Raw genomic sequence first — 25,995 nt, 5'->3', positions numbered from 1 at the left:
GAGAGACTAAGCGGTGAACGAAGCCTGTGGGGCCGTCCATAAATGACGTCACGCGATTTTGGACAATTTTTTACCCCCCCCCCCTCGTCACACGGCGTCACAAAAAGTCAGACCCCCCCCCCCCTCAAATATGACGTCACAAAGCTCTGCCCCCCCTCCCCCCCAAAAAAATGAAACATGCTTCAAATCGTTTTAAACTATTGTAATTGTAGTGAGTATTTAATGTGGCGCTGCACTCTGATGTGGTAGGAGAAAACATGTATTAAAAATTTATTTCATTAAGTAGAACGTGTTGTCTATATTTATTTAAAGTTGCGTATTTTGATGTGACGTCACATTTCTCACCCCCCCCCCCCTCGTCACACATCGTCACAAATGTCTGACCCCCCCCCCCCCTAGATGCGTGACGTCATTTACGGACGGTCCCTGTCGCATTCCTCTCCTGACTCCGACACACCAATTGTCTGCTTCGGGGCCATCCATTAGTGCGTACGCATGGAGGGGGGAGGGGGGAATAACACAAACTCGTACGCTTGCGTATGGGGGGGGGGGTCTACTGACAATGTGCGCATAGGAAACGGGGGGAGGGGGGGGTCAAACCTCGATAATACTTTGTCTACATTGGCCTTCAAATGAGTTAGATAGTCCGGCGGTGGACTATCTGTTTGCTCAAACACGTTAATATTATATTCTTGGTTCTTTCGGTAAAGTCACGTAGAAGGGAAATAATAAAATAATGAAAATATTACAAATATAATTTCTTTTATTATTTCCCTTCTACGTGACTTTACCGAAAGAACCAAGAATATGAATCCCTGCAGTCACGAAATCCTTAAATCACGTTAATATTATTAATCCTTGATCGTTTCTGCGTGGATTAAATATCGGCCGATCTGTAGGATTCGGGGGGGGGTGGGTGCGTCAGGCGGACGTACGCAGGTGGGGGGGGGGTGTAAAAAGTCCGCGTGCGTACAGGGAGGGGGTGGAGGGGTCAAGTTTTGACAGATTTTTGCGTACCTACTAAACGGATGGCCCCTTCCCACATTGATCAAGCACATCAAACAAGTCACGAGTGCAGGGGTCAAAGAACGACGAATAGAACCTGAGCAGAACTTTAGTTTTGTTTCTCAACATAAATACTAAGCGTGCGTGTTTAGTCCAATCGGCGTTATTGTTTTACGCAAACAGCATGTGTTTAAACAAGCACATTCTGGACCGGTTTTGGTCTCCTGGGTCTCATCAGCAAGCGGGTATTGTTAAAACATGCTGGTGGGTGTTCTCAAATTGTATTGGTAAGAGAACTCCGGTTACGCTTTGGACTCCGCGCATCGCAAAAGCAACACCAGCGCACAAAGTCGGTACGCGTTACGCGATGTGGAGCATATTGGGGGAGCGGTGGCACAGTGATTAGCGTACCGCGCTGTAATCCCGGGCAACCTGAGGCCGATTCCCGGCTACGGCAAACATGAGTGGCGAGAGGTACAGGAGTCGGCCCTGGGTCACAGCCAGAGGTCGCAAACGGGTTTTGATTCCTTACCCGTACCCGTACCCGGCCACACCAGGGTCGAAAACAGGTACCCGTACCCTACCCGATACCCGGCTACCCGTACCCGGCCGGGTATCGGGTAGGGTACGGGTACCCGATTGCGACCTCTGGGATGAAGCCATGTTGCAGGCGCGGGTGGGTTGATTCTAGGAACTTTAATTGTGAGAAGAGACAAGACGTTGGGAAATGAGTGACAAACGGTTACTCACCAGTGACTCACGGCCTACCCGTACCCGTACCCGGCCGCACCAGGGTCGCAAACGGGTACCCGGCTACCCGTACCCGGCTGGGTACGGGTAGACGGGTATCGGGTAGGGTACGGGTATCGGGTACCCGGTTGCGACCTCTGGTTACAGCCCCCGCGTTCGCCAAGCCGCATTGACCAGCGTGGTGAAGTATGGTGAAGTAACCTCCATGATCGACATTAGTCAAATGAAATTATACATAGCAATCATCGTCCTCCCCCCTCTCACTGCGAATAGTTGACATGAGCCTCCTGAAAAAGTCACGAGACTCGGGGAGGCTTTGCTGGGTAAACAAGCCGAGTACTAATTGGGACGAGTGGATTGATAGAGGGGTTGTAAATGAGTAGCAACCAATCCGTGTCTTTGTGCACGATTCGACGCGCTGTTTTCACACGTCTGGGTGCTTCTTCTTCTTGGTTCTTTCGGTAAAGTCACGTAGAAGGGAAGTAATAAAATAATAAAAACAAAACATAATAAAATCATTCTCACGACGTTTCGGCCACAACGCAAGCAGCCGTCCTCAGGTGAAACCAGGTCTGTCGAGGCGACAGCATTCAGACGCCTCGACAGACCTGGTTTCACCTGAGGACGGCTGCTTGCGTTGTGGCCGAAACGTCGTGAGAATTATTTTATTATGTTTTATTTTTATTATTTTATTACTTCCCTTCTACGTGACTTTACCGAAAGAACCAAGAAGATGAATCCCTGCAGTCACGAAAGCTTTAAATCGAAAAATCCTTCTAGCTCTTGCACACTGGCCGATTTCATCGCTCATTCACAGCGGTGGACGTCTTCTCAGGCGTGTTTGTTGATTGGGATGATTTTCAATAAGGAAGACCTGCATTGTTACAACTCGTCACATCCTCGAGGAAACTGCATATTTTCGCCATGGTGCCAGACGGGCTTTCTTTTTTTCTATTGTTAGGGCAGGTAATTTGGAAGTCTTCAAGGTGGAGATTGTCTCCAATTTCACATCAAAGCACAGCACACCACACCGGGGTGTGAACTGTGGGGCGAAGAATCCAGCGGCCTCCCCCTCCCCTGCTCGCACGCCCCCGTGGTTGCTGCGCTGGTCAGCGAGGGCGATGGGTGAAGGGGACACGACCCCCACGTGAGTCACACGGTGCAAGGTCCGGCCCCACGCCGCGCGTAAGGGTGTGGCAGGGCTGCCCTCCTTGCTCTTCCTATTACACGGGGATGGAGAAAGACGCGGGCAGGTAGGGGGCATGCAGGGGCAGGATGCATGCGCACTGCCTCACAAAAGGTCACGCCAAATAATCTCACTCTTTGCGAGTATCTATGAAGGGTGGGTGAATTGGTTGCATGGTGAACTTAACTCTGGTTCCCGTCCTTACATAGTATGGACGGTACATGCTTTAGATGGATCTCCTCTGCACGGGGTTTCACCCTTTCAAGAGTTCGGTGCGATTTAACCCCCGTTGTCCCATACACGTTTGCCAGGACACGTGACTTTGCAGAACATATTCGTGCAAGCTAGTAAGCACCACACGTACCGGTCGGTTATTGGCTGAAATTCACAATTCCCTTGAAGTCGAGTCACCAAGTGAAATTCAATGACACATATTGCAAATGTCCCCGACCTGGAATCGAACCAAGGTGCCGAGGAGGGTTTGACAATTGTCCCCGCCTCGCGATTCTAATAAATTGTTGCGATGAATGGTAGCACCACGAATGATAACGAGAAAACATTACATACGGCATATATAACATTCGAAAATATTGATTCTTACACGCAATTATATGTATACATCGTGAGCTTCATGGGCATGACACGGTGAATCGTAGCAATACGTATCTATGGACGTACTTTGCCCAGTGACAGCAATATGCTTACGACACACATTCCAGAGATGGAAATGTTTCCAGTGACGAAATGGCTTGGAACCTCGACAATCGTAAACACATAAATATTGTGTCACTCCGAGGGCCGGTTGCTCTAAAAGGAATGCGTGTTTATGTAGCTATTCATGAGCTTGCGTGCTCGTTAAAGGGGCCAGCGACCATGAATTTATGGCGCCATCAAAACTTTGGGTTGAGACGGTCTTCACCTAAGGCGAGCAGAATAGTATTTTTTTTTTATAAAGGAAACAAGACAATTCTTCCTGTCGCCAGTGATGGTCAATCAGTAAACAGATGAATGTACTCGCCAATAATAAATGGTTATTTTCATTTCCATAAACTCAAGAGAAACCAGGGGGCCAATAAACTTCCGCAACCTTTGTCGTTTCCCAGGCATATTCTGCAATTAGACATAAGGTGGCGAATCTACAGGCAAAGGCACGTACCCCATCCCCCGAAAGAGCATTCATGCCACCCATGGACTCAAGAGGCAGCTCCGAAGGGTTCGGCTGGATAGGGCACCTCAAGTTCAAGTCAATGAGATCACCTCGGCCAGTACTGATGATGTCGACACACCTCATGAGTGCTCCCCCTTCCTTTACTACCTGTCACACGCCGTTATCAGTTGCACAGGTCAAGGTCTGCTCGTACAGTAGTGTCTGGAATTTTTAATCGAGGGTGTGAATATTGGGCACCGGCCTAAAGTTGGCAGTTTCACAAATCTACGCGATCCAAAAACATTTTCCTTCTAAGCATGGTGGCACGTGATTTTGCGTGGTCACTGTTCGTGGCCTACATGTTCAAGCCGTAGCTGTTGTGCTGTCAGTGGTGCCCAATTTATTTACATTCCACACGCGCTGTAGATGCGTGCGTACAGGTATTGCCCCGACAGCCGGGTATGTTCACCTCCCCCACTTCGCCGGAGACAAAGGAGACCGAGTCACCTGATGAAATTCTTACGACATGCAGAACACTACGCAATGGAAAGGATACCTCGTGGCACCTCATTCACTTACTGGAACTCACTGCTGGCTTGTCAGTCAGACTGAACTAGATATGACTGGTTATAATAACAGCTGCCCCAACAGAGCTCCAGAATTAAACACCTCCGAGGTCAAACATGACCAACATTGTTTTTTTAAAGGATTCTGAAGCTCCCCCCCACCCGCCCCGAGTCGTATTTTTCTCACGTATTTGCCTTAAATCGCAAGCCATGACCACACATTTGGCAAAGAAGAAAAATAGCTGCACGATTGGATTATTTCCTACAACTTGCCAGGGCTGGGTGCCACTGCTGAGTTTGGAAGGAATCACTCCGAGCCAACACTACTCTTCCCTGACAATGTTTTTTAGTTTGGCATCATTTGCAAGGATAGGTCACGTTATCCTGTGCCGTAACTCATTACTACTATGATGAGCCAAGAATGTATGTTTGTGTGTAACGCAGAAGTTCGAGCAGAAATCATTTTTTTCGCAAATTCGCTTAAAGTTTCACGTTTCTTTATTGAAAGTGAATCTAATAAATAATTCTACGCAGCAACAAAGTGGATTTGGTGTTTTTATTTCTTCAGCACTTGAGACAAAAGGTAAGTCTAATTTATGCTTCTAAATTATGGTAAAATAGACATTTATCGGTGATTTCCCAGATATTGTATCGATTCCCAATTAATTTCAACCCCAGCGACCGAAAGCAGAAGAGAATAAAGTATCAGAGCAGTGAATTTGAACAAATTGAAGATCAGTATATACAGCGCTACAGTGAACTGCAATGAAGTGTTTATTTACTTAGTTTTGTGCAAAATTCACTGCCATTACATTTACACAAGATACAATTATACTCTGCTCAATGTTTTCGTAAATATTACAGCTTCCGTTCAAGGACGGGAAAAAGGCGAGTTACTACTATAATCACCCAGGAATGTCTGTCCTTAACACTCGTGACGTCACTACACATCGACCAGCCCCCCTCATTAATATTCATGAGCAGGTGACGTCCTCCAAATGGACCCCCCCCCCCCCTTATTCATAATAATTAGCGGCTGACGTCACTCCACATGGGGGGGCGAGGCGCCTCCTCCCCCCTCCTCGGCGTCAACTCACAACCCTCACTACAAAGGCAGAACCCTCACACGTCACGCGGTCTCCGTCACGCTGTTGAGATATCAAAGTAAAAAGGACGTCTTGATGAACAAGGGATTATAACCTTAAAATGAAATAGGTCTGTGTCACCGCGCCCTTACAAATTGCACGCGCATTGATGCAATGACTATCATGTCGCGGTCTGCTTTTCGCTTACAAGTTTAAGATTTACTGCAATACACCCGTCCTTTGACGGGCAAATGGCTGCAAGCGATTAAAAATAGTCTTCAGCGACTATCGACCCTCCACCCGTGAAAAGTTACACCGATGGTCTCTCAACTGGTGACTCAGTGAAACTGGGATCTCAGTATGTCGAACTTTGTTTGCACCGTACGTATCCAACTGTGCTAATCGGAGGTGTCACTGACACTGGCGCAGGGCACTGAGACAGTGTCACAGAGATCCCAGATTCAAAACAAGTTGATGGTCTCAGCCTGGTCACCAATTACTGTGCTAAAACAACATGTTTTCATAATTGTTTTTTTTACCCTTCTATCTGGCAACAAAACTGACACCTTTTTTTACAAGGAATCATGTTTACATAGACCACAATACCTGCAGTCATAATGCAAACAAAAAACATAACTCTGATAATGTGCACTGTCCTTGAAGTTGATTGGTCCACACCCGAGACAGCTTTCCTTAGAGCCTAGTCTCACATGGGTTGGACCAGATGACGCCAAAAGGCGCACAACTCAAAGACAATGCACCATCAGCGTATGAGAGCTCGGGGTAAGCAAAAAAAGGTGTCAGTTTTGTTGCCAGATAGAAGGGTAAAAAACTATTATATTTTTTACTGGCAAATGAGGTTCCAATGGTGTAACATGTTTTCACTTATTAGTCACTCGCATGGCGTTGCAGAGATAAGCAACTCATTGTATTAACATAAATTAAAGTTAAATATCTATATCTAGGATCTGTATCCATTCAACGGCGTTGGCTGCGAGCTGGTGGATTGCTGTGGTGCAGCCACTCAATGCTCTTGATGGGACCGCAAGTCGCTGACCGTGTGTCCCATTGTTTGTTCCACTGCGCAGTGACAGGTAGAACTGGATCTTACCTTCCACGTGTGTAGATGAGAGCATCGGCACCATAACCGACACGGTGGTATGACAAAAGGCTGCACATTATTATTTATATACAAGTCTTACACTTTTTTCTCCTCCACCACCACCACAAATGGACAGGCAAATTCTTTAGTATTTCCCATGAGAAATGTGAAAAAATATTAATCGTGCAAACTCCAGCGTTTATCTGTGTAATTGAGCCAACAATGCGATGAATGTAGATACAGGACGTTGTCCCGAAATTTATTTAACCCTTTGCCTGCTTTGAGAACTGAATAGCAATAAAAAAAAAACCTTGAAAGGTTGCTTACCCACCCCAAGACAAGGGCAGTTGCACAAGTGATTTGTGTGCAATGTAAGAGCCATGTCTTTTTTTACAGAAAAGATTCTTAACACTTGCTCTCGCAACAGTGACGCAAATTTTAAAAAAAATTGTGACACCTGCGGAAAGGACTTATGAAACCGTCTTGTGAACAAATGTCACCTATTTTTACATCCACGGAAAAAAAGGATGTGATACTCTGTAAAAAAAAACTAATATTTTTTTGGAACCTCTGGCATGGAAGTTGAAACAATGGATACACTTCTTAAATCCCTCCCACCTCTCTCCAGCCAGGAGTATGTGTATACATCTCGGCCGTCGGCAGGTCGTGTGTGCGGTTGGGTAAAGTGTGGACTACTCCCACCACTATCAAGACGTCTGACTGGTGTGAAGAGATGAGAAAATATCCTCCAGAGGGGCTCTTGAGAAATCAATTTATTTTATTTTTTACCACAGAAGGCCCACTGAAAACTATATAGCTCTTTTTCAGAAACGACCTGGCCAAAAATAATAGCTAAGCAAAGTGGCTTATCGTGTGGAAATGAACAGCAGCCAAATACTCGAAACGCATGTTTCTAAATGTGGAATGAAAAACCGGAGGACAGAAAAATCCACACGACCACGGAAGAACATGCAAACTCCAAATATATAGACATCAGGGTCGGGCTCAAACCCACGACCTCCTGTATACCAGGCGAGGTAATTAACATCTCGCCACCGTGGCGCCTACATCCCTCTTGTGGTCCTTTACAAATTATTTTATGTTTAGTTACTTAAAAAAATTGGGACATTTCCCATATTTCGAGGGCCACGGCGGGAAGGCAGCCGGGCACTCACAGGCACAGTGCTGTTAAGGAAACCAGTGCCAGGAGGGGATACACCCACTAGCAGTATTGCCTAAAACAGACGCCTCTTTAAAAACCGAAACTTTGAAAATATGTATTGATTGTCCACCTCACAACTCAATGCATTGCCATCATTCAGGTTTGCAAATGGATTCGACAATCTATTCTATTATTTGAAATTGTGGTGAATGCAGCCGCCTCTAGTTATTATCGGGGATCCAATAAACCTATTACAGGTAACAAACCAAAAAAAATCAATAACACGCGTGATTTGACGAATCGTGAGCTCAAGAATCAATACTAACCATTGAATCCATGCATCGTTAAACCATTTACTGCCGCAGCCATAAACATTTCTGCTGCAATGCATGGCAACGGCTTGGGGAGGCCTTGATGCAGCCGTAAGATTTATCACGGCCGATGACAATGCAACGTTCATGACCGAGGCGGTGAGCAGTTTGAATTGTTTCAGTTTTCACCATGCGAGGAGGTACCTCGCAGACTCCATCTGTCCTCGCCAAGCGCGCCTGCTAGCTGATGGATCTCAGGCATGTGCCGCCACCACCGCCGTCACACCCGGCTGTAACTCGGCGACATGCCGGCACGCGTCACATCAGGCTAAGTGCCGTACGCGGCCGAGCGAATCCTCGTCACGAGAACAATGCCTGTCACGCGGCGAGCTCAGGCAGCCAGGAGGACTGCTCAGGAATGGCATTTGTGCCGCACGCCTCCACGTACCCACTCGCGGCTGGATAGCGGCCCGAATTCTACCTCGCCGCGCCAAGGGCTACGAGAGCACGTGCAGCCTGACGCACGCACCACGCCCCAGCGTCATGGCAGTGACGCTGGATGAGGCAAGTGGTGACGACAGTGCAGCGCTGAATGTGTGGCGTTGCTCTCCGATGGCATTTGCTCTGACAAGACTGATGTGGCAAAACCCGCAGTTACAATAGCTAGATGTTCATAATTTAATACCATAAACCAGGTTGGATTCTGCTACGTATCATCACCCCTGACTCACAACCAAAGGAGCTACAAGTTCAAATGCAAATTTTTGGGGGTGCCTCGTGGAGGCTGATAAAATAAGCACTTTAGTAGGAAGGCACCAGATGCTGTCATATAGAAAGAACCGTGCCACAAAATAGATTCGTGATTTAAGATTTATTTTTACTTTGTGGCAAATGAAGCACCTCTAATGGCTGGGTCATACAAATACGTACCCTGTTGCAGGAAACAACAGCAGTTGTAATAGCTATAAACTTCCTTGACACGTGGAATTTATACCACTTGGCTTACACACTTCGGATTTACAGAACCTCTAATTGCAAATGCATCTCTTAATTTGAGGACTGCCAACCGCGATTAACACAGCCCAAAGCGATTCCTGATGCATGCCATGTATTTCTTGTCTTAAATTAATGGGAATGTGCTTTATATTTTGAGTTCACCCACAAACTATCGATGTGGGAGTGAAACGTCAACAGGGGAGGGACACTCCCATTGCTTTCACCTTCACTTGCTTTACATTTTTTTTATTTAGGTTTTTGTCGTTCAGATATTAAAGTGTATGAAATAATTTTCAGTCAGTTTAAATAATCAAGACACTTAGAGTGTCTTTATCACAAAAGTGAACTCATTTCAGTGAGAACTATTCAATCAGGTGTGTGCCTGCCAAAGGGTAAACTTGTAAAAGCTTAAAACAATTGTTTAAATGACTGCTCTTTTACAACACAAGCAATTAAAGATGTAGGAATTTCCCAAAAGTCAATCCAGCTGTAAAATGTTAAGAGAATATTTACTTTTCCAGGAAGACCTCAATGGGCCTCGGTACTTTTTTTTATAAGTATTCTGCAAGCGACATTGCTCAATCCTCTTTAAGAGTGTATTGCTTAAAAGTTGGGAGTACGTAGAGAAAACTCACCACGGCATACGTGGCAATAACACTCAAAAGTCCATCCAGATGGGTTCACAAACCCACTCGCTGTAGTGCTACCTCCTGGCCACCTGGCAGTCCAGCAAGATTGGCAGTCTCACAACCCAGACCATTTAGGGCAGGGGTGGGGGACCTTTTGCTTAAGCAGGGCCGTGTAGGACTTTCAAACACTGGTGAAGGGGGGGTGGTGGCACCACACTTTGACACTCACACACCTCACTTGGTCACTTCTGTAGCTGCAAGAGGCTTGTACAGTGACAGAACGAAGCACGCAAAAATGATAAACAAGGTGTTGTTGTCAGGTCAAACATATTCCCTTTCTCGTACCCAATTCGTGCGGCTAGGATACCCGCAGTGATGGATACTGTTTTGGGGCCGTTTCTGAGTGGTCGTCCTTGTGTTCCAGCAGGTCGTGTCAGATCTGCGAACCGTGGACTCCCCACATCTGCTTCACATAATCTTCAGCAATACAGGCCACTCTCGGAGAGGACCTCACGCGGATTCCATCTCTCAGTTCAGGTGGCTACGTGGCACTTGCTCAATACTGGGGGAAGTCAGGGTCGACGGTGGCGGCCCAGGCAGCGAGGCCCCCGGCCACATCCCGCACGCTCACGGCCTCGCCGGCGTCCGCCAGCGCCCGCCGCAACAGCGTCACGGCCACCTGGGAGTCATTGCCCTGCTTGCAGATTGTGAAGACTGCACACGGGACAGCGGCGGAAGGCAAGAGAGCATCAGTGGCGTGCTCGCCCGTTACAGGGCACTGTACCGCGAGCGAGTTTGTGGCGAGAGGATCAGCAGCATACTCACCCGCCAAGTGGCGCCGTTAACAAATGAACTCCTGAAGTTGAACCTGCCTCTCAAAAGCAATGGGGTGCGCTGAAGCTAATAGCCTGCATCAGGATGCAGCCACCACCTATTCCAATGTAAAAATCTGAGAAAGGCCAGCGACGGCATGCGACTGTGGAAATCCTGATCAGACCACGGGCCACACCGTGAACTATTGTGAACCTCGGAAATTCAGCGGATGCATTGAAGACATCCATTCAGCTGCCCACCCATGAGGCTGTGCTTTGGCAATCAGCCCTGGACATGGCCTTAGGGGTTAGTAGACAAAAGTAAAATGCAATAAATGGTCTTTAAGAATAGCGCACAGTGTAGCTGCTATCACCATTTCCAGCGCTTTACTTCTCACTGAATATTTTCAGACTCACTGGTCGATTGGAGTAGGCATGTGCCTCATGACCACAGCCAGAGTGATATGTATACTGGGCGTCATGTGCCGGGTCCAGACATTGTATACCATGGACCACATAATAACGCCAATGCTTGCTTCTATCATTCACTTGCAGCATGTCAGATATTCCCCAGGCTACTCCTGAAGCCATCCACTGGCTCACTCGCCCACCTGAAATTAACATATACATGTGCTGATTAACTCTTCTGATGCCCTCTAGTGTTAAATCCTAAGGCTCACAGTCTAAGAAGCCATTGCTCGGGTTCTTGTTCCAGTTGTGTTCGTATTTTTTTCATATAATCACTGAATACATTGTCATAGCAAATATAAAATTTGAATATTACCTGCAGCGACATTCTTAAAAAATACGATAACTGGTCTTGCCTACCAAAACAACGCATTTAAATATATTTACGTATTGTTTAAAAAAAAAACTATTATATAGTTGATATGTATTGTACATAAGATGTGTAGACATCAAATGAATGCAGAATGGAAGAGCAGCATTTCTCAAAATGTGGATCGCAACTCATGGCAAGAGGGGGGGGGGGGGGGAAGGTCTTTTGTCATTAAAAGGAAAGGAATTTGTCTAAACACCAAATAAAAACATTTAAGTCGAGGGTCAAACTCACTCGCATTCAGTCATCCGAACTATGAGGGCTACGACATTTGCAGTGCAAAAACTCCCCGAGTGCAGCCCCGTCACGGACGACCCACTCCACCGACTGCAGTCTGGGTGGTGTCAAGCTCTGCTCCCCCCCAGTGGAATCACACCTGGTAACTCGGTATCACTCCCTCCGCCGGTTGCCTTCCTCCTCTCCTCCCAAATCCTCTCCAGCAGCAGCTCCATTCCCTGTCCAGGCGATCTGGCCTCCGGCGACGACTGTCGTCCTCCAAACCCTAGCCCGTCGGCGCTGGCCACCACCTCGGAAAGCCCCGCATCGTCATCAAACTCCACCGGCGTCTTGAGTTCTTGGCCGGGCCCGGCCGCGTTCCACCGCTCCAGCCTACTCAGGGGTATGTCTGTGGATCGCAAGTTAAAGGCGTTTCTCCTCCTCGTGTAGTTTCGTGCAATAAGTAGGTACGCAGTGTTACGCCTCGGTGAGTTTTGTTGCTTAAAGATCGCTACGGAAGAGCGTGTGCGGTAAAAGGACCCAAGGCTGCGTCGCAGTACAGGATACTCAGGGAATGCGGCAGATGGCAAATGTCCACCTCCACGGTGGGGCGCACGTCCAGTAGCACGTGCGTCACCTCCTCGTCCAGCAGCGCCTTGTACTCCTACGCACAACCACATCACGCCACAACAACAACGCAACTCCACACCATGACACAACCAAGCATTGTGCAGCCACGTCGTTCTGCAACCACACTACGCATGCCATGAACACAACGCCAAGCAACAACCACGTCACATCACAACAACACCACAACACAACTCCACATCTTGTCACAACCACGCTACACCATGACACAACCAAGCATTGTGCAGCCACGTCGTTCTGCAACCACACTACGCATGCCAAGAACACAACGCCAAGCAACAACCACGTGACATCACAACCACGCCACTTGACCTCCATGTTCCCATGAACACAAAAATCAGACGTGAAATGAAACACTCTTGCACAATGGCCCGGTGACCACAATGTCGTTACACCGGACTTTCTTTCACCCAAAACATTAAGAATCGGCCCTTGGCAGGTAACGTTCCAAGCCCGAATATTTTGGTGAATTTCCAAGATTTGTGGTTAATGATTCGATGTTATATGTTTGTTGTCTAGTCAGTTCAGTTTTTTTCCCTCACCATTAGCACAAATTACATTGGCACATACTTTACATGAAACGTAAACAATACATTCTGACGTGCACAAATCGATGTTAAGCGAAGGATCGTAGATGCATCCTAACATGTCTAATTAACCGTGAGCCGCACTCACCTTCACCGTTACTCTCTCCTCTTTCTTCAGCAGCATCAATCTTCGGCACTGCAAACACACAAAAAACACAATCCTGGCAGTTAAAAATATGTATGGCAGAGGTGTACGGGTGGCTCAAGTACTGACGTGGCACAAGTGAGATCCTGAGTTAAAATCCAGGCAGACACCCATAAAATAAACCAGATTCTCAACTATTAGTTAATGTTCTCAGGCCCAGCCAACAATGACTGGCACAGCCTGGGATAATGCATGCAGGATCGAATCACTGACGAGCCACGCGTACAGCCAGGGAAGAACCGAGGTGCCTAACATCACCTTGTCGGTGGCGGCGGCGCCGCACCAGGCCTCGTAGTCAGGCAGGCTGGAGGCAGTGACGGACGGCGCTTCCCCACACGTGGCACATCCCACGCGCCGTCCTCGCAATGACACGGAGCGCATCCGCCCCTCCAGCCCATCCAATACTAGCAACCGCCCCGAGTAGCTGGCTGCAACGGTGGTAAATGATGGCGGCGGCAATGGTGGTGGTTGCAGTGGCAGTGATGGTGGTGACAGTGAAAGTGTACGTGGTAGTGGTGGTGATAAGTGGTGTTAGCAGGGGTGGTGATGGTTGGTGAATATTATGATGATGGCGTAGGTGGCAGTGGTATTGAAGGCGGTAGTGATCGTAGTAGTAGTGCGGCAGTTGTGAAATGCAGCTCAGGAAAAGTGACTCAAACAATGTCACAAATGTATGCTGTGGACACGGGTAGTTACATGCTACACACACGCACAAACGAGTACCGACATACGACACACACACACACAAGGTGAGGATACAGCCCATGCTGGCAGCAACCTTCAGCACTTCCAGTGCCTGCAGGCTCCCCATGATTCCAGGCACTGCAACAAGTAAACAGAGCAGCTGCACTCACACCGGGAGACTGGTGGAGAGGGGAAGATACAAATTCACCACAGTGGTCTCAAGAGACATGAATGCGCGTATCCAGCTGCAGGTTTCAAAGCGTCCGTACCCACTCCCAGCACACCCCCGTCTGCGCAGTTAGTGACCGTTTCCGGCGGTGGTGGAGTCGGGTAGAGGCACCGGTAGCAAGGGCCGCCCTCATGATTGTACACGGTCAGCTGAAACGCACACACGAACGCGCACGCACGCACCAACACACACACACACAAACGTCATCTGTACATTCAAAGATCCGTCATGTAGCTTGTAACAAACTGTTGGGGCAAGGATTGTTAAGCACGCACATATTAAGGCTACATGGCACACGAGAAGCAAAAACCAGTTCAGTTATCACTCACCACGGATGTTAGGCACAGCGGAAATCAAACTCAGGTCTCGGGGTTCACAGCACAGTATGCCAACTACCGCACATTCGCTCTACCTGCTCTATACACAAGTTATGCATGAATCGTACTGTCAAACGATAGAGTGATTTCAAACCCAACGGCACAGCTATCAACCGAGAACACGGCTGGCGATGGGACTGCGCGTCACCGCCGCAAGGTCACGCATGCATCACCTGTCCCTCCATGCGCAGCGCGCTTGCCGACACGAGCGGCTTCCCCGCGAGGACGCACACGTCGCTGACGAGGTATCGCGTGGCCACGTTGTCCGAGCAGTCGGCCACCACATCATACCTGTCCCGTGATGTAAGTAACCGGTGTCGCGTTCTTATTATCCCACACCCTTGCGCTCATTCAAAAGTTGGAATGTAATGATTCGTGGATTAGAATTTATGTCACCCTCACATATGTATTGAATCGTGTGTGAGAAATGGTTAATTATCGTGGAAATTATATTCAAATGTTAAATTCTGTGAATAAAGTTGTATGGATGACATTAAAACAATACAAACAGTACAACAAAATGGGACAAAAATAACCAATCTTGCAATGAACCACAACCCTGAATCATTCAGTAGTGAATCGTTAATTGCCAATCACACTGTATTTATCAAAGCACACGCTTTCATATGTGTATGTGTTGTTTCGTCCCTATGCAAGTCATTCTGAATGCGAGTCCATGTGACCCTGTGCACGGATTTTCATGCATGTGCCAAAGATAACGGCACAGGGATAATGAGTGGTTAGGTGGCTCAGGTGAATAATGTCAAGCACAAGCCAGTACTTTTGAGGTGGCTCTAAATCCAAGTTTCATCCATCCATGATTAAACCGGGTTATAAATGTATGGTCTCAACTAATATAATTGATTCCACAAAATAATGTTATATTAAATCTGGTTAATCACATAAATTTAAGTATTCCGGCTCTGAAAATGTAAAATATATATTTTACCGATGTACAATAAATCCTCTTTGAAGTGCATATAAAAGGTACGCCACCAAGTGTAAATAAGAGGCTACTGAAATGGCTTCAATTGGTCAGTCGGTTTATATTAGCTAAGGCCCATTGCGCTAAAATCTCTTATTCAATGGCTACGCGGCCTCCAAAAGTATTTCTGCGTCATCACCGTTTGGGGACACTAGCTGATACCGTGTAGTCCTTGCTGCAAGATATCTGAATGGAAATGTCTTCGTCTCCTGAAATGCCATGGATAACTTCACAAAAATATAACCGGGAGCAAAAGAAAAATCTACATTTTCACCAAGGATACTGTCGTACGAGTTGCAGAGCGTTCTTTGGAGACAGGAGCAGGTGGTATGGCACAACCTCCACAGTCGAGTTCAGTCTGATTTTGGTGACAAACCACAAGCAGTACATCACTGGTGCGAGCACATGTGCACAACGCAGCACTAGGATTGGTCAAAAACAGACACCGCAACCTTGCATTTCTATAACGTTTCCTCCCTTCCCGGCAACTGTTGTATTTATGCCCCTTTTTAAATCCTTTATATTAAGTTCGCTTGCTTGCTTGCGTGCTTGCTTGCTTACGACCATGCAAATCTTTCGGTCGTTTTTTAACCCACTTCCCGTGATCCAATCGAGCTGACATTTTCCACACAGACTCGTTGTGCGAGACAATTAATGTTCGTGAAAAAAAATTCCCAAAATTTTACACTTTTTAGGCAAAAAAAATTATTTTACATATATTCAAATAGAACTCATTCATGGCTTTGGTTGAACGTCACAGTGTAAGAGCCCAGAGTGTAACCCCTTCACAGGCCGTGGCGGAGTAGCGCAGTTGGTAGCGCCCTCGCTTCCCATGCCAAAGGTCGCGGGATCGATCCCCGCGTCCTCCACAGGCGAATATATTTTTAAATCCTTTATATTAAGTTCGCTTGCTTGCTTGCGTGCTTGCGTGCTTGCTTGCTTACTTACGACCGTGCAAATCTTTCGGTCGTTTTTTAACCCACTTCCCGTGATCCAATCGAGCTGACATTTTGCACACAGACTCGTTGTGCGAGACAATTAATGTTCGTGAAATTTTTTTTTACACTGTTTAGGGAAAACAAATTAAATATTTAATTAACAATTGCTTAATACTGGCAGACAATCATCTGACCCATAGGTGGCAGCCATCTCAAGCCAGAGGACGAGAGGACTCTAGCCGCCACGCATATAAAGGATTTAGAGTGAAAAACTTTGTTTTTACGGGTTATACTTATTCCAAATTTATATTAAGAATAATTCGGCCAATAATTTTTTAATAACATAACATAACACACTAAGAGATAATCAATAAATGTTTAAGCAAGAATAATTTTTTTATCCCGATTGATACGACTAATTATCATAACTGCCCACATTAACATAATCGTAAACATTATCATAAAGTAATACGATTATCTCCATAATTAGCATAATGTATGCACACACTCACACATTCGCATAATTTCCGCAATTTATGCATTTCTCAATCTTCATGAAAAAAATTTATTTTTATCAAAATTTCATAACCCGACATATACAACACAACCCCCCGACCTCTGCCCGGCCCCACTCACTGTGCAACGGCGCAGGCAGCAGAGGCGGCTTTCTCCACCCCGACACGCTGCTCCGTGTGCAGCACCTGCCGGTGCAGGTTGCTCAGCTCCACCGAGTCGTGGTCAACCAGGCCCAGACGTCCTGCGAACACAAAGGTGAATATTACATCTCATGTAACCTACACAGACTGTAGGTGCAGTGCTGTAAATGAGTGGCCATGTGATGTATAGAAATGCTCACTTGCAGTGCCAAGCAACATTGTGCTACCACTGGTGGTCCCTTTCAAATGTTTGAGGTGAAATTTTAAGGAAGGTGCTTTCAGTTTCTGAGGTCTTTAAGCAACATTTCAATGAAAATATGATGATCATATTATGTATTTTTCTGGCTGCTTGGAGTGCAAGCAGGCAAGTGTGCGGTAGTGACATCACTGCGCACATCCACGAGATGATGTTGCCCGCATCCCCACAGTGTTGAGTCGGGTTTGTGCGTCGCGCTGACGTCATACATCCCCCCGCCCACCCACCCTCCACCCTGGCCGTGTATCCCACCCAAATTCACAGGCAGTGATAGTTATTATTAAGAATAACAGCAGCGAATCCTACCAATGCCGGCAGCGGCGAGGTATTGAGCAACGGGACAGCCGAGGCCACCACAGCCCACGACCAGCACTGATGTATTTGAAATCTTCAGCTGCCCTAGACGTCACGTAACACACACGCACAGGGACAAAGAATCCTCCAATTTCGAGATATTTTGACTGTTTGAGCAAATGCTTTGAGCGTGCACTATAAATTGGCCAATGGGACACGTGGAGTGATCACAGTGTCGCGGAAAGGCCCGTACCCTTAACCCCGAGCTCAGGCAGCACTAGCTGCCGACTGTAGCGGCCAATGTCGGCCCTGTTCAGTTTGCGTTTCTCCGGCAGCGGTGGCAACGGCCGCACGTCCCTCAGGGCCGCCAGAGCTGGCGCGCCGCTCGGCTTCTGGAACACACGCAGCCAGGGGTGACAAAAGCTCACGTGTCAAACTGTCCATCACACAACCACACAAAGACACACAAACATGCCCAGTTGCATAGTTGGTACACTGAAGATTTTTTTAATCCTTTCACGAAGTACTTATTTCCAAACTAATTATACTGCTTAATTAAATTTTTGGGGGGGAAAATATGGACGCACATTTTTGCTTTGAAAATGAGTATGCAGTAATAGGGTTTCAAAATTGGCAACCCACTGCTTACATCGGTAGGGTTGGCAAGTATGTACATGTATTGTATAATAATAATTAATACAAGTGGTTCGCGCATTGCAGTATGAACCCAAGAAAATAAGTTATATTCCCGCTCATGGCCAACACTAGTGAAGATTATCTGAACTAATCCTGCACCTCCCCTCGGTCGACTCAGCCTCAAATGAGTACCTAGTGTGGTGTGTAAACATCACCATTGGGGAGACAAATGCGCTCGCGTGTGGTGCTGGCCACCCACCCCCTCGTGCGCTGTGTCACCTGTACAGGTGCTCGCTAATAGCACGTGCTCCAAAAGCCTGTTTAGGCAATACGGGGGATCTTTGTTGTTTATAGACGTGAAAGCATTGTAGAGTCCACCGGTAGATGTTGCACTGCCCTCTGCTGCCCACAGGAGCACCAGAAACAACCCACGAATAATGCAAGGATGACAAAAACTGTGCGTCTGAGATGGTTCACAAACCCTCTTGCTGTACCGCCATCTACTGGTCACCTGGTTACTATCCAAGACGGGATACACGGAGCGTTTACAGAGTTGCTGATCTACAGGTGAGCAAGCTTGAAGTATTTAAAGTAGTTGTTGTCAAGACACTTTATCAATTATTTTACCGTAAGTACTACGTGCATTCACTCACGAGAGAAATAAGCAATATTAAGGTCAGCTGGTGTATATGGGTGGGTAGAATTACAAATTGGCATTTGAAGAAATCTTTGCGTCAAAGCGCTGATTATTGATCGCTGTGGAACCGAAGTTGGAATCCGTGTTGAAGCCTCCCGTCATTTAAAGTGGGTTCTCATGTGTAGCGAGATGATGGTCTCAACCCGGTCACCAACAGCTGCTAAAAAGTCCACCTTCCTACAACGTGACTCCCTACAAAGTGGTGCCCGATTTTATCGACCCTGGCAGGATTAGTGGCCGAATCAATCCCCAAAGCGGGCTTTGAACTCGCAACCGACAGTGGCAATTTCACATTACTCTGGCAGGGACGAGTCCATGACCAGAACTCCGCTAATTTGCCATGTTTAGATGTCACACAATAGAAATAGACGGATCCCAGCAATATCAAAACACTAGTTGAACGTCAACACTCTCACATGTCGTGTGCTACGAAGAAGATCCATCTCCAGAAACGTAAACATTTTTTTGCACACTGAATATTAATGCAGTGTCAGTGACAAGTGTTTTTAGTTTGTAATCTGACACATGGAGGCATAGCTGTACACAAGACAATCAATCACTCCGTTGAGAAGTACGTAAGAGGGGGGGGGGGTCATCATTAGCAACCCGTGGAGGTGGTCTATGAATGGATCGCGTTCTTGCAGCGCATCATATCAAGACGCGAACGTAATCACGAACGCGGCCACCGCTCCCCCTGGGGGGGGCCTCCACCCCAGGCCCTCTGTGGATCAGAGCGGGCTGGATGTGTGGGTTGTTTGGCTACACAGAGGGCATCGACTCACCACCACCAGCATCTCCCGCTTCTCGCCGGCACCTCCCGGAGCGTTGGAGTCCATGGGTAACCCTCCCAACTACGCCCCAGTAGCAGCAGCCAAAGCAAGCAAATCTGCACGTGTGGGTGGTGATGTGTGGTGGTTGCCACTGTCACGGCGGAGCGAGTTCAAGCTCGCGGCCATCTTACTCAGGGACGCCCCGCGCGTTAATCTCGATGGCAGTGGAGGTGGAGGGGGTGACGCGCTCGTGACGCCATCGAGACGCGCCGCGTCGTGCCCGCTGGACGCTGCTGTTGAACTGGGCGAGGTTCCCTACGTAAGATGGCGGATTGACATTCACCCCTCCCTCTCCACACCCGCTTCTCCGCCCCGCCTCCTCCACCTCGCCCCTCCCTTTCTCGGACCTTCGCACGTGATTGGCTCACACGTCACAATGGGTTATTCATTTGGTGATCAGCATAAATTGTGCACGCACGTGCGTGCGCGTGACATCCTGCACTTTTTGGGTGCAAGAAATCGCGGTACCTGTTAGGGTCCATTCATTTAGGATGTAACGCAAAAATATGTAAAAAATTGACCCCTCCCCCCTGCGTACGTACGGTTGACCCCCCCACCCCAGAATCCTATAGAACGGCCGATATTTAATCCACGCAGAAACGATCAAGGATTAATAATAATATTAACGTGTTTAAGCAAACAGATAGTCCACCGCCGGCTGCATTAAAGAATGAAGTTGCGTACCTTGAAAAAGTTTGTCTCGTGTCCGCTAGGTTCAAACGCCGACTGAACCCAGTCGAACAGGTGACGCATTATAGGGATTTCGTCAAGAGGCGCAGTGTCAGGCTGCAGCACAGCAGCGTGATAGCTGCAGTCTGCTGGGCTGCCGTCTCAATATCCACAGCGTCGCTGGCGTCGTCATCATCATCCATTTTCGTGACAAATACTAATTGGCCATGGCGGGTTTAATGACACATTTTTATTTGGATAATATTTCTCGCGAAAGCCTACTAGGTATTAAACTGACATGCGTTACGGCGTGTTGATGATGCTGTGGTTATTGCGCCATAAGTGATTGGTGAATTACCACCCCACGCATTAACACGTAGCAGAGGGGACTCGGCTGGTTGATATGCAGTTGGATTACTTTATACGGGACAGTGATTCATGGGTTCCAGTTGCGTGGGGGCAGGAGTGCCTTTCCTCCTCCCCCGTGGCCAAAGGCTACGAGATGGGACCCCCTTGACAGCCATCATGAGATGTGTTTTCAACAACAGTGTAAAAGAACAACACTTATTTAAAATGCGGTTTTAAATTCTATTTTTTATGAAAATGCTTCAACGTCATTAGACCTCCTTTGCCAGTACCAAAATATAATAATTGGGCCAAGTTGTAATTATGTGTGTCTGCTCAAAATGTTTAGCGTACTTCCCGACATGCAACAAACTTGAAATCTGCCATGTGGGTTCTTTCCAGATTGTACAGAATGCAAAAATTATAAAAAAAAATACACTTATTTTTTTGGAGGGGGAGCTCAATATGTATTTTTTTGCACGGTAAGTGAGTGACCCGAGTTCGATTCTCGCTCACGCCCACCACCGGTGACGATTATTTGAACCGGTCCTGGGCCTCCCCTAGGTCGACTCAGCCTCAAACGAGTAACTGGTGTTGTGTGTGAACATCGCCACTGGAGAGACAAAGGCGGCCGGGCGTGGTAAATCCAAGTCCCGGGCGAAGCCGGGTAGTAAAGCTCGTTTAACATAAGACAGCTCATTACAAGTATTTCTTTTTTAACTTAAACATATTACTCTTTGGTTCTTTCTTCAATAACACTGCCTTAAAAGAAAATGCATAAAAGGCGACGTTTTGGGCAATGGCCCTTCTTCAAAGCACATATAAATGGAGGTTCTCTCTGCCCTTTGACGGAATCCTATGAACTATCTCGGTTGAAGCATCAACTCTTCGGCGCGTGCCAAATTTCAGATGTGTAGCCCTTAAAAAAATCTGAATCGGAATCTTTATTGAGACTGGAGGAATCCGATGCGCTCTGAAGCTCTGTCACAGATGTACAGTAGGGACGAGTCAGCAAGTGACATTCGATATCATGGGTGGCATCTTCAATAACACAGCTGCGAGCTGTCCCAGTTAACCGCAGTCATCACAAGCCCAGTAAACATGATGATGATGAAACGTTGAGCCAACCTTGGTCCCAACGGTTCCCACCGCATGCCAACGTTGGACCAATATTGCATGTTTACTGGAAGATTGCCAAAGCCTTGACATGTGGAGGAGGAAATTGTAGTTTATGACCATATCAATTATATGTATTGCCGTTATTTATTAAACTTGTAGTTGTAAATGCTGTACACATTTTCCCCATTTTGAAAGTTTTCATTTACTGACATACAGTTGTGGTTTTATAGGTGTTCAGATCATCGGGGCCTTGGAACTGTTTGTGCAAAGCATGACATAAGCTTGATTTGCAGTACTTTAGTTATTATTACATGTCATTTAAAGTATGTTTGCTGGCGTGCTAGAACATGCAGATAATATGTAGGGAATTCTTGAGCACGGAGCTCTAAGCTAAGAAATAAGCCTCCATTGCTGGCTCAAAGTCACTCACAGTAATGCAAACCCTCGGGCGCTGTGGTTAAGCCCTCATTGGGTTTACAATTCACCTTTTTGTTTGAATAAGTGCGCTTTATTCTATTAAAAACAATTTCTAAAACCTCTGGGATGAATGCAATTGTATGTGCCCTTTCAAACAAACTCATCCTATATATGCGAATAGGATAAAAAACTAAAACATTGTAAGCTTTAGATTTTGTGGAATAAAAAATGCACTTAGGATGCATGAAAACAAAGTGTTGTTGAAATAACCCAGACATGCCAAACTCATCGGCCTCATCAAACCCGCACTGACCAGTGTGGTAAAGTATGGCCAAATATACTCATGACTGGCACGGCGTGGAGAGGTATTCATCCAGCAGTAGATGTAACAAAATGGATGTACATGTACACAAAGTATCATACTATAAAACAATGCGTACATCACACAGTATGGAATTCCAGCAAATGGCTCTGGTCTAGCACCAATTGGGTTGAGGCTCAAAAGAAATCCGTCCCTTAGTGTGGACCAATCAGTTTAAAGGACAATGCATATATTATCGTGTTTTTTGTTTGCATTTGACTGCAGGTATTGTGGTTAATGCAGACATGAATCTTGTAAAAAGGTTTCAGTTTTGTTGCCGGAAAAAGGGGGAAAACCCTGTTATTTTATTTTGGTACTGGCAAAGGAGGTCCAATGATATGTACATCGGAGTTATGTCAGCTACTTCTCAATACAGCAAATCGATTGTGGCGGTCTCTAGCGGTTGCAGTAGTGGCGTGCACCCATTGCATACAGCATAGACTAAAATTATAAAAGTTTTGCTGGCTGGCTACGTGGTCGTGATATCACGCCCGGAGGGACGAGTGGGCTCCAAGTACGAATCGAAAAATAGATTCTTACGCCACACACGATTTGATGCGTGTGTGCGAGCTTTAGAATATCAATGTTAATGCGCCTTTACACCGCGAATCGCTAGTCAGTCTTACCACAATGGGCTCTCAGAACCAACTGGCTTTTAAAAGATACTAAAACTGTACATTGTCGTGAAATGTAAAATCAACGTTCCACTCGCAGACGCAATCATAAAATGAGGACACAACTACTGCCGCTGATGCCGTATATATTAAAGTAACTTTATTATAATGAAAGGCAGGCAATCAGCCATGCTGCAAAGGCAACTTGAAAGTGTGATTGCAAATTTTTTTTTAAAATCAACAAAAAATACTATAGCTGCAGACGAGTAAAATGTAGCAAATAACTGTAATAACTTAGCAGGCCCGAAAGCTCCCCACAGCCGGGTACATCTCCATCTTAACTGGTAAATAATACAATGCGAGAAAGCACACGTGTCCGTCACGCTTCCAGAGTTCCACTTGCTTCTACGTACCAACTGCAAACCAAGGTGGTGGATGTGACGACTGAGTGGTTGAGCGTGGAAGGTTGGGTGACTCTCCGTTGGAAGTGGTTCCATGTGGGTCGAGTGTGAATGGTTGCGTGGTTAAAATGCGGATGGCCGAGTTTATATGGCTGAGCGTTATTGAGTGTGCATGCATGGTTGAGTGTGGATCGGTGTATTATTAAACGGCTGGTGTGTGCATGGTTTTATGATTGAATGGCCGGGCCTGCATGGATGAGTGGTGAGGCATACATGCCAATTCCCTATGACAGCCCGTCATGTCAGTCACGCTCTCTTCCACGCTTGGTCCATCACAGCAATGTCCCATTGAATGTGTGATCCGTGTACCTACATGAACCTGCAGTGACGAAGCCACTCGAAACTTCTGCCTTTGTGTTGCTAAGCATGGCTCGGCTGATAAGGCGCCGAGTACCAGACTCGACTGGACATTTTTGTTTTACTGCGAATTGCTCGGGATGAACGAACAATGGGAATCTTGCAGCTGCCGTGCAACCTGCACGCACGGTTTAGACGACCCATCATGACACTGCTGGATATTATGAGCTTAGAGTCCAGACAGACAACTCGTCTTTCAGACAGACACGTTGCCTGTCATGGTACAATTGCCCAGCAGCCATAGCAGGTTGTCTGCTATGAGCCCTGCGCTGAGGTTTGGGAGTATTCACGTGACAGTATAAGCCAAAGGCATCGAAGCAGGTCCATGATATAGCTTTGCGTTTACGGCTCAAGGTCACTCAAGTCCATGCTTGCGTGTAACACATCTAACCCAGTCCGGTATAACGTGAGAACGTGGCGAATTGCATAGCTTTATATTATTGTCTGGAGTTATTCAAAGGCTGAAGGAGGCATGGCAAGTTGGGCAAATCCTGAACCTCTGACCACTTCATTGTGTTTTTGTTCAAACGTCCTAGAAGACGAGGAGGCCACTTTAGAAAACTAGCATTCAAACAACATCTATAACGGGGTACAATAAAATACAGCAAAACAAACTTAAAGCGGTAAAGAAAGCCACGTATATAGCACTCTTTATGGAGGAAAAAAAACCGTGGGTCAACAATTTGCACAAATGTGAGCTTTGAAAAGTTGTTAGCAAGTTTTTGGTTTAGTCTTACCTGGACGAATGAAGGACTATGTAGGTATGCTAGCAAGCAAAATGCATTCAGCTCTGCTTCGTACCAAATGCTACAGACAGATCAAATGGGGACATCTGACATTCTCACAGTAGACTGCTTTAGATCCTGCGTGCACAGGCAGTGGTCCTGCCAATGTCTCACTTTTGTTGACAGTCATGGCCACGAGTTTTGGGGGCTCATCCTAGAGATGCTTAACAATCCACGCTCTGGACCAATATAAATTAGGTCTTGCGCTGGAAGAAAAAAACACTTGATAACCCATATTTTTAAAGGAAATGTATGCTAGCTTCATATACCTCACAGTCAACCTGATTGTTTTTTTTAGTGTATCATCTCCGCACAGGTGAATGCTCAATGAACTTAATCATTCACTTGTTTCATCCACTAACTCAACTTGCTCTCTACAAAAGCCTACTTTCTGGAAAATTCGATTTTGTCGGTTATCAAGTTTTTCCAGGGTACCAAACAAAATCAACTCGCCGCGTGACACCACAAACACAAGTGCTGTTGGTGATTATTCAACGAAAAGCCGGAGCTAAATGTGGAGGTACAGAAAGTGTTGTATAAAAAAAACTGTCTTGATTATTATGATATATAAAAAAACATTTTTTTAAGAAATTACTATTGCTCAAATATACTATTGTATACAGTTACGCCTCCTCTCGGATAGGCTCAGTGATGCCATCACCAAAGTGGTCGCGGCACGACGCTGGCTACTGCGGATCTTTACCATCCCAATCGAAGCCAAATGCCCGGTAAATTGTATGAGGTATTGAGCGCCTCGCGTTACATCGACCTTCAGGACACTCGTGTCCACATGGGTGATGGCGCTCACCCAAGAGTCTCTCGACAATGATCGCCCATAGAGAGAGGCAAGGCTGCGACGCTGGCGTGCCCTGCCGGACACGGGCATCACTGCCACCCGCAGCGTGCCACAGACCCAATCCATAACTCACCTTAAACACGAGCCTCGTATTAACTTGCGTAACTGTGGCTTCCGAATCTCATGCATCGCTTGCACAACCATTAATAACGTTTAAAAAAAAACTTTTTTGCCTCGTATTTATGCACAGCATTTTGAATTTGTGGATACAAATTTGTTAAGCAATTGGTCCAAATTTCAAAAC

General features: G+C 46.6%; 1 protein-coding gene across 1 annotated transcript; it reads right to left on the bottom strand.

The window, feature by feature from the left end:
* Window positions 1–7,670: 7,670 nt before the first annotated feature.
* MOCS3 (molybdenum cofactor synthesis 3) lies at window positions 7,671–19,876 on the bottom strand. Its single transcript, XM_061559048.1, has 13 exons — window positions 19,720–19,876; window positions 17,858–17,996; window positions 17,617–17,709; window positions 17,035–17,155; window positions 15,744–15,818; window positions 14,649–14,766; window positions 14,139–14,247; window positions 13,945–14,007; window positions 13,444–13,613; window positions 13,129–13,176; window positions 12,373–12,469; window positions 11,966–12,214; window positions 7,671–10,653 (listed from the first exon to the last, which is right to left on the bottom strand). Exons 1-13 carry the CDS (start codon window positions 19,771–19,773, stop codon window positions 10,496–10,498), a joined length of 1,494 nt encoding a protein of 497 aa, XP_061415032.1. The 5' UTR covers window positions 19,774–19,876; the 3' UTR covers window positions 7,671–10,495.
* Window positions 19,877–25,995: the final 6,119 nt, after the last annotated feature.

The sequence above is a fragment of the Lethenteron reissneri genome, chromosome 25 (assembly GCF_015708825.2).
Source record: "Lethenteron reissneri isolate LAM-NWPU_2019-01 chromosome 25, ASM1570882v1, whole genome shotgun sequence".
Taxonomy (NCBI): Eukaryota; Metazoa; Chordata; class Hyperoartia; order Petromyzontiformes; family Petromyzontidae; genus Lethenteron; species Lethenteron reissneri.
This window is presented reverse-complemented; position numbering and strand designations above follow the sequence as displayed.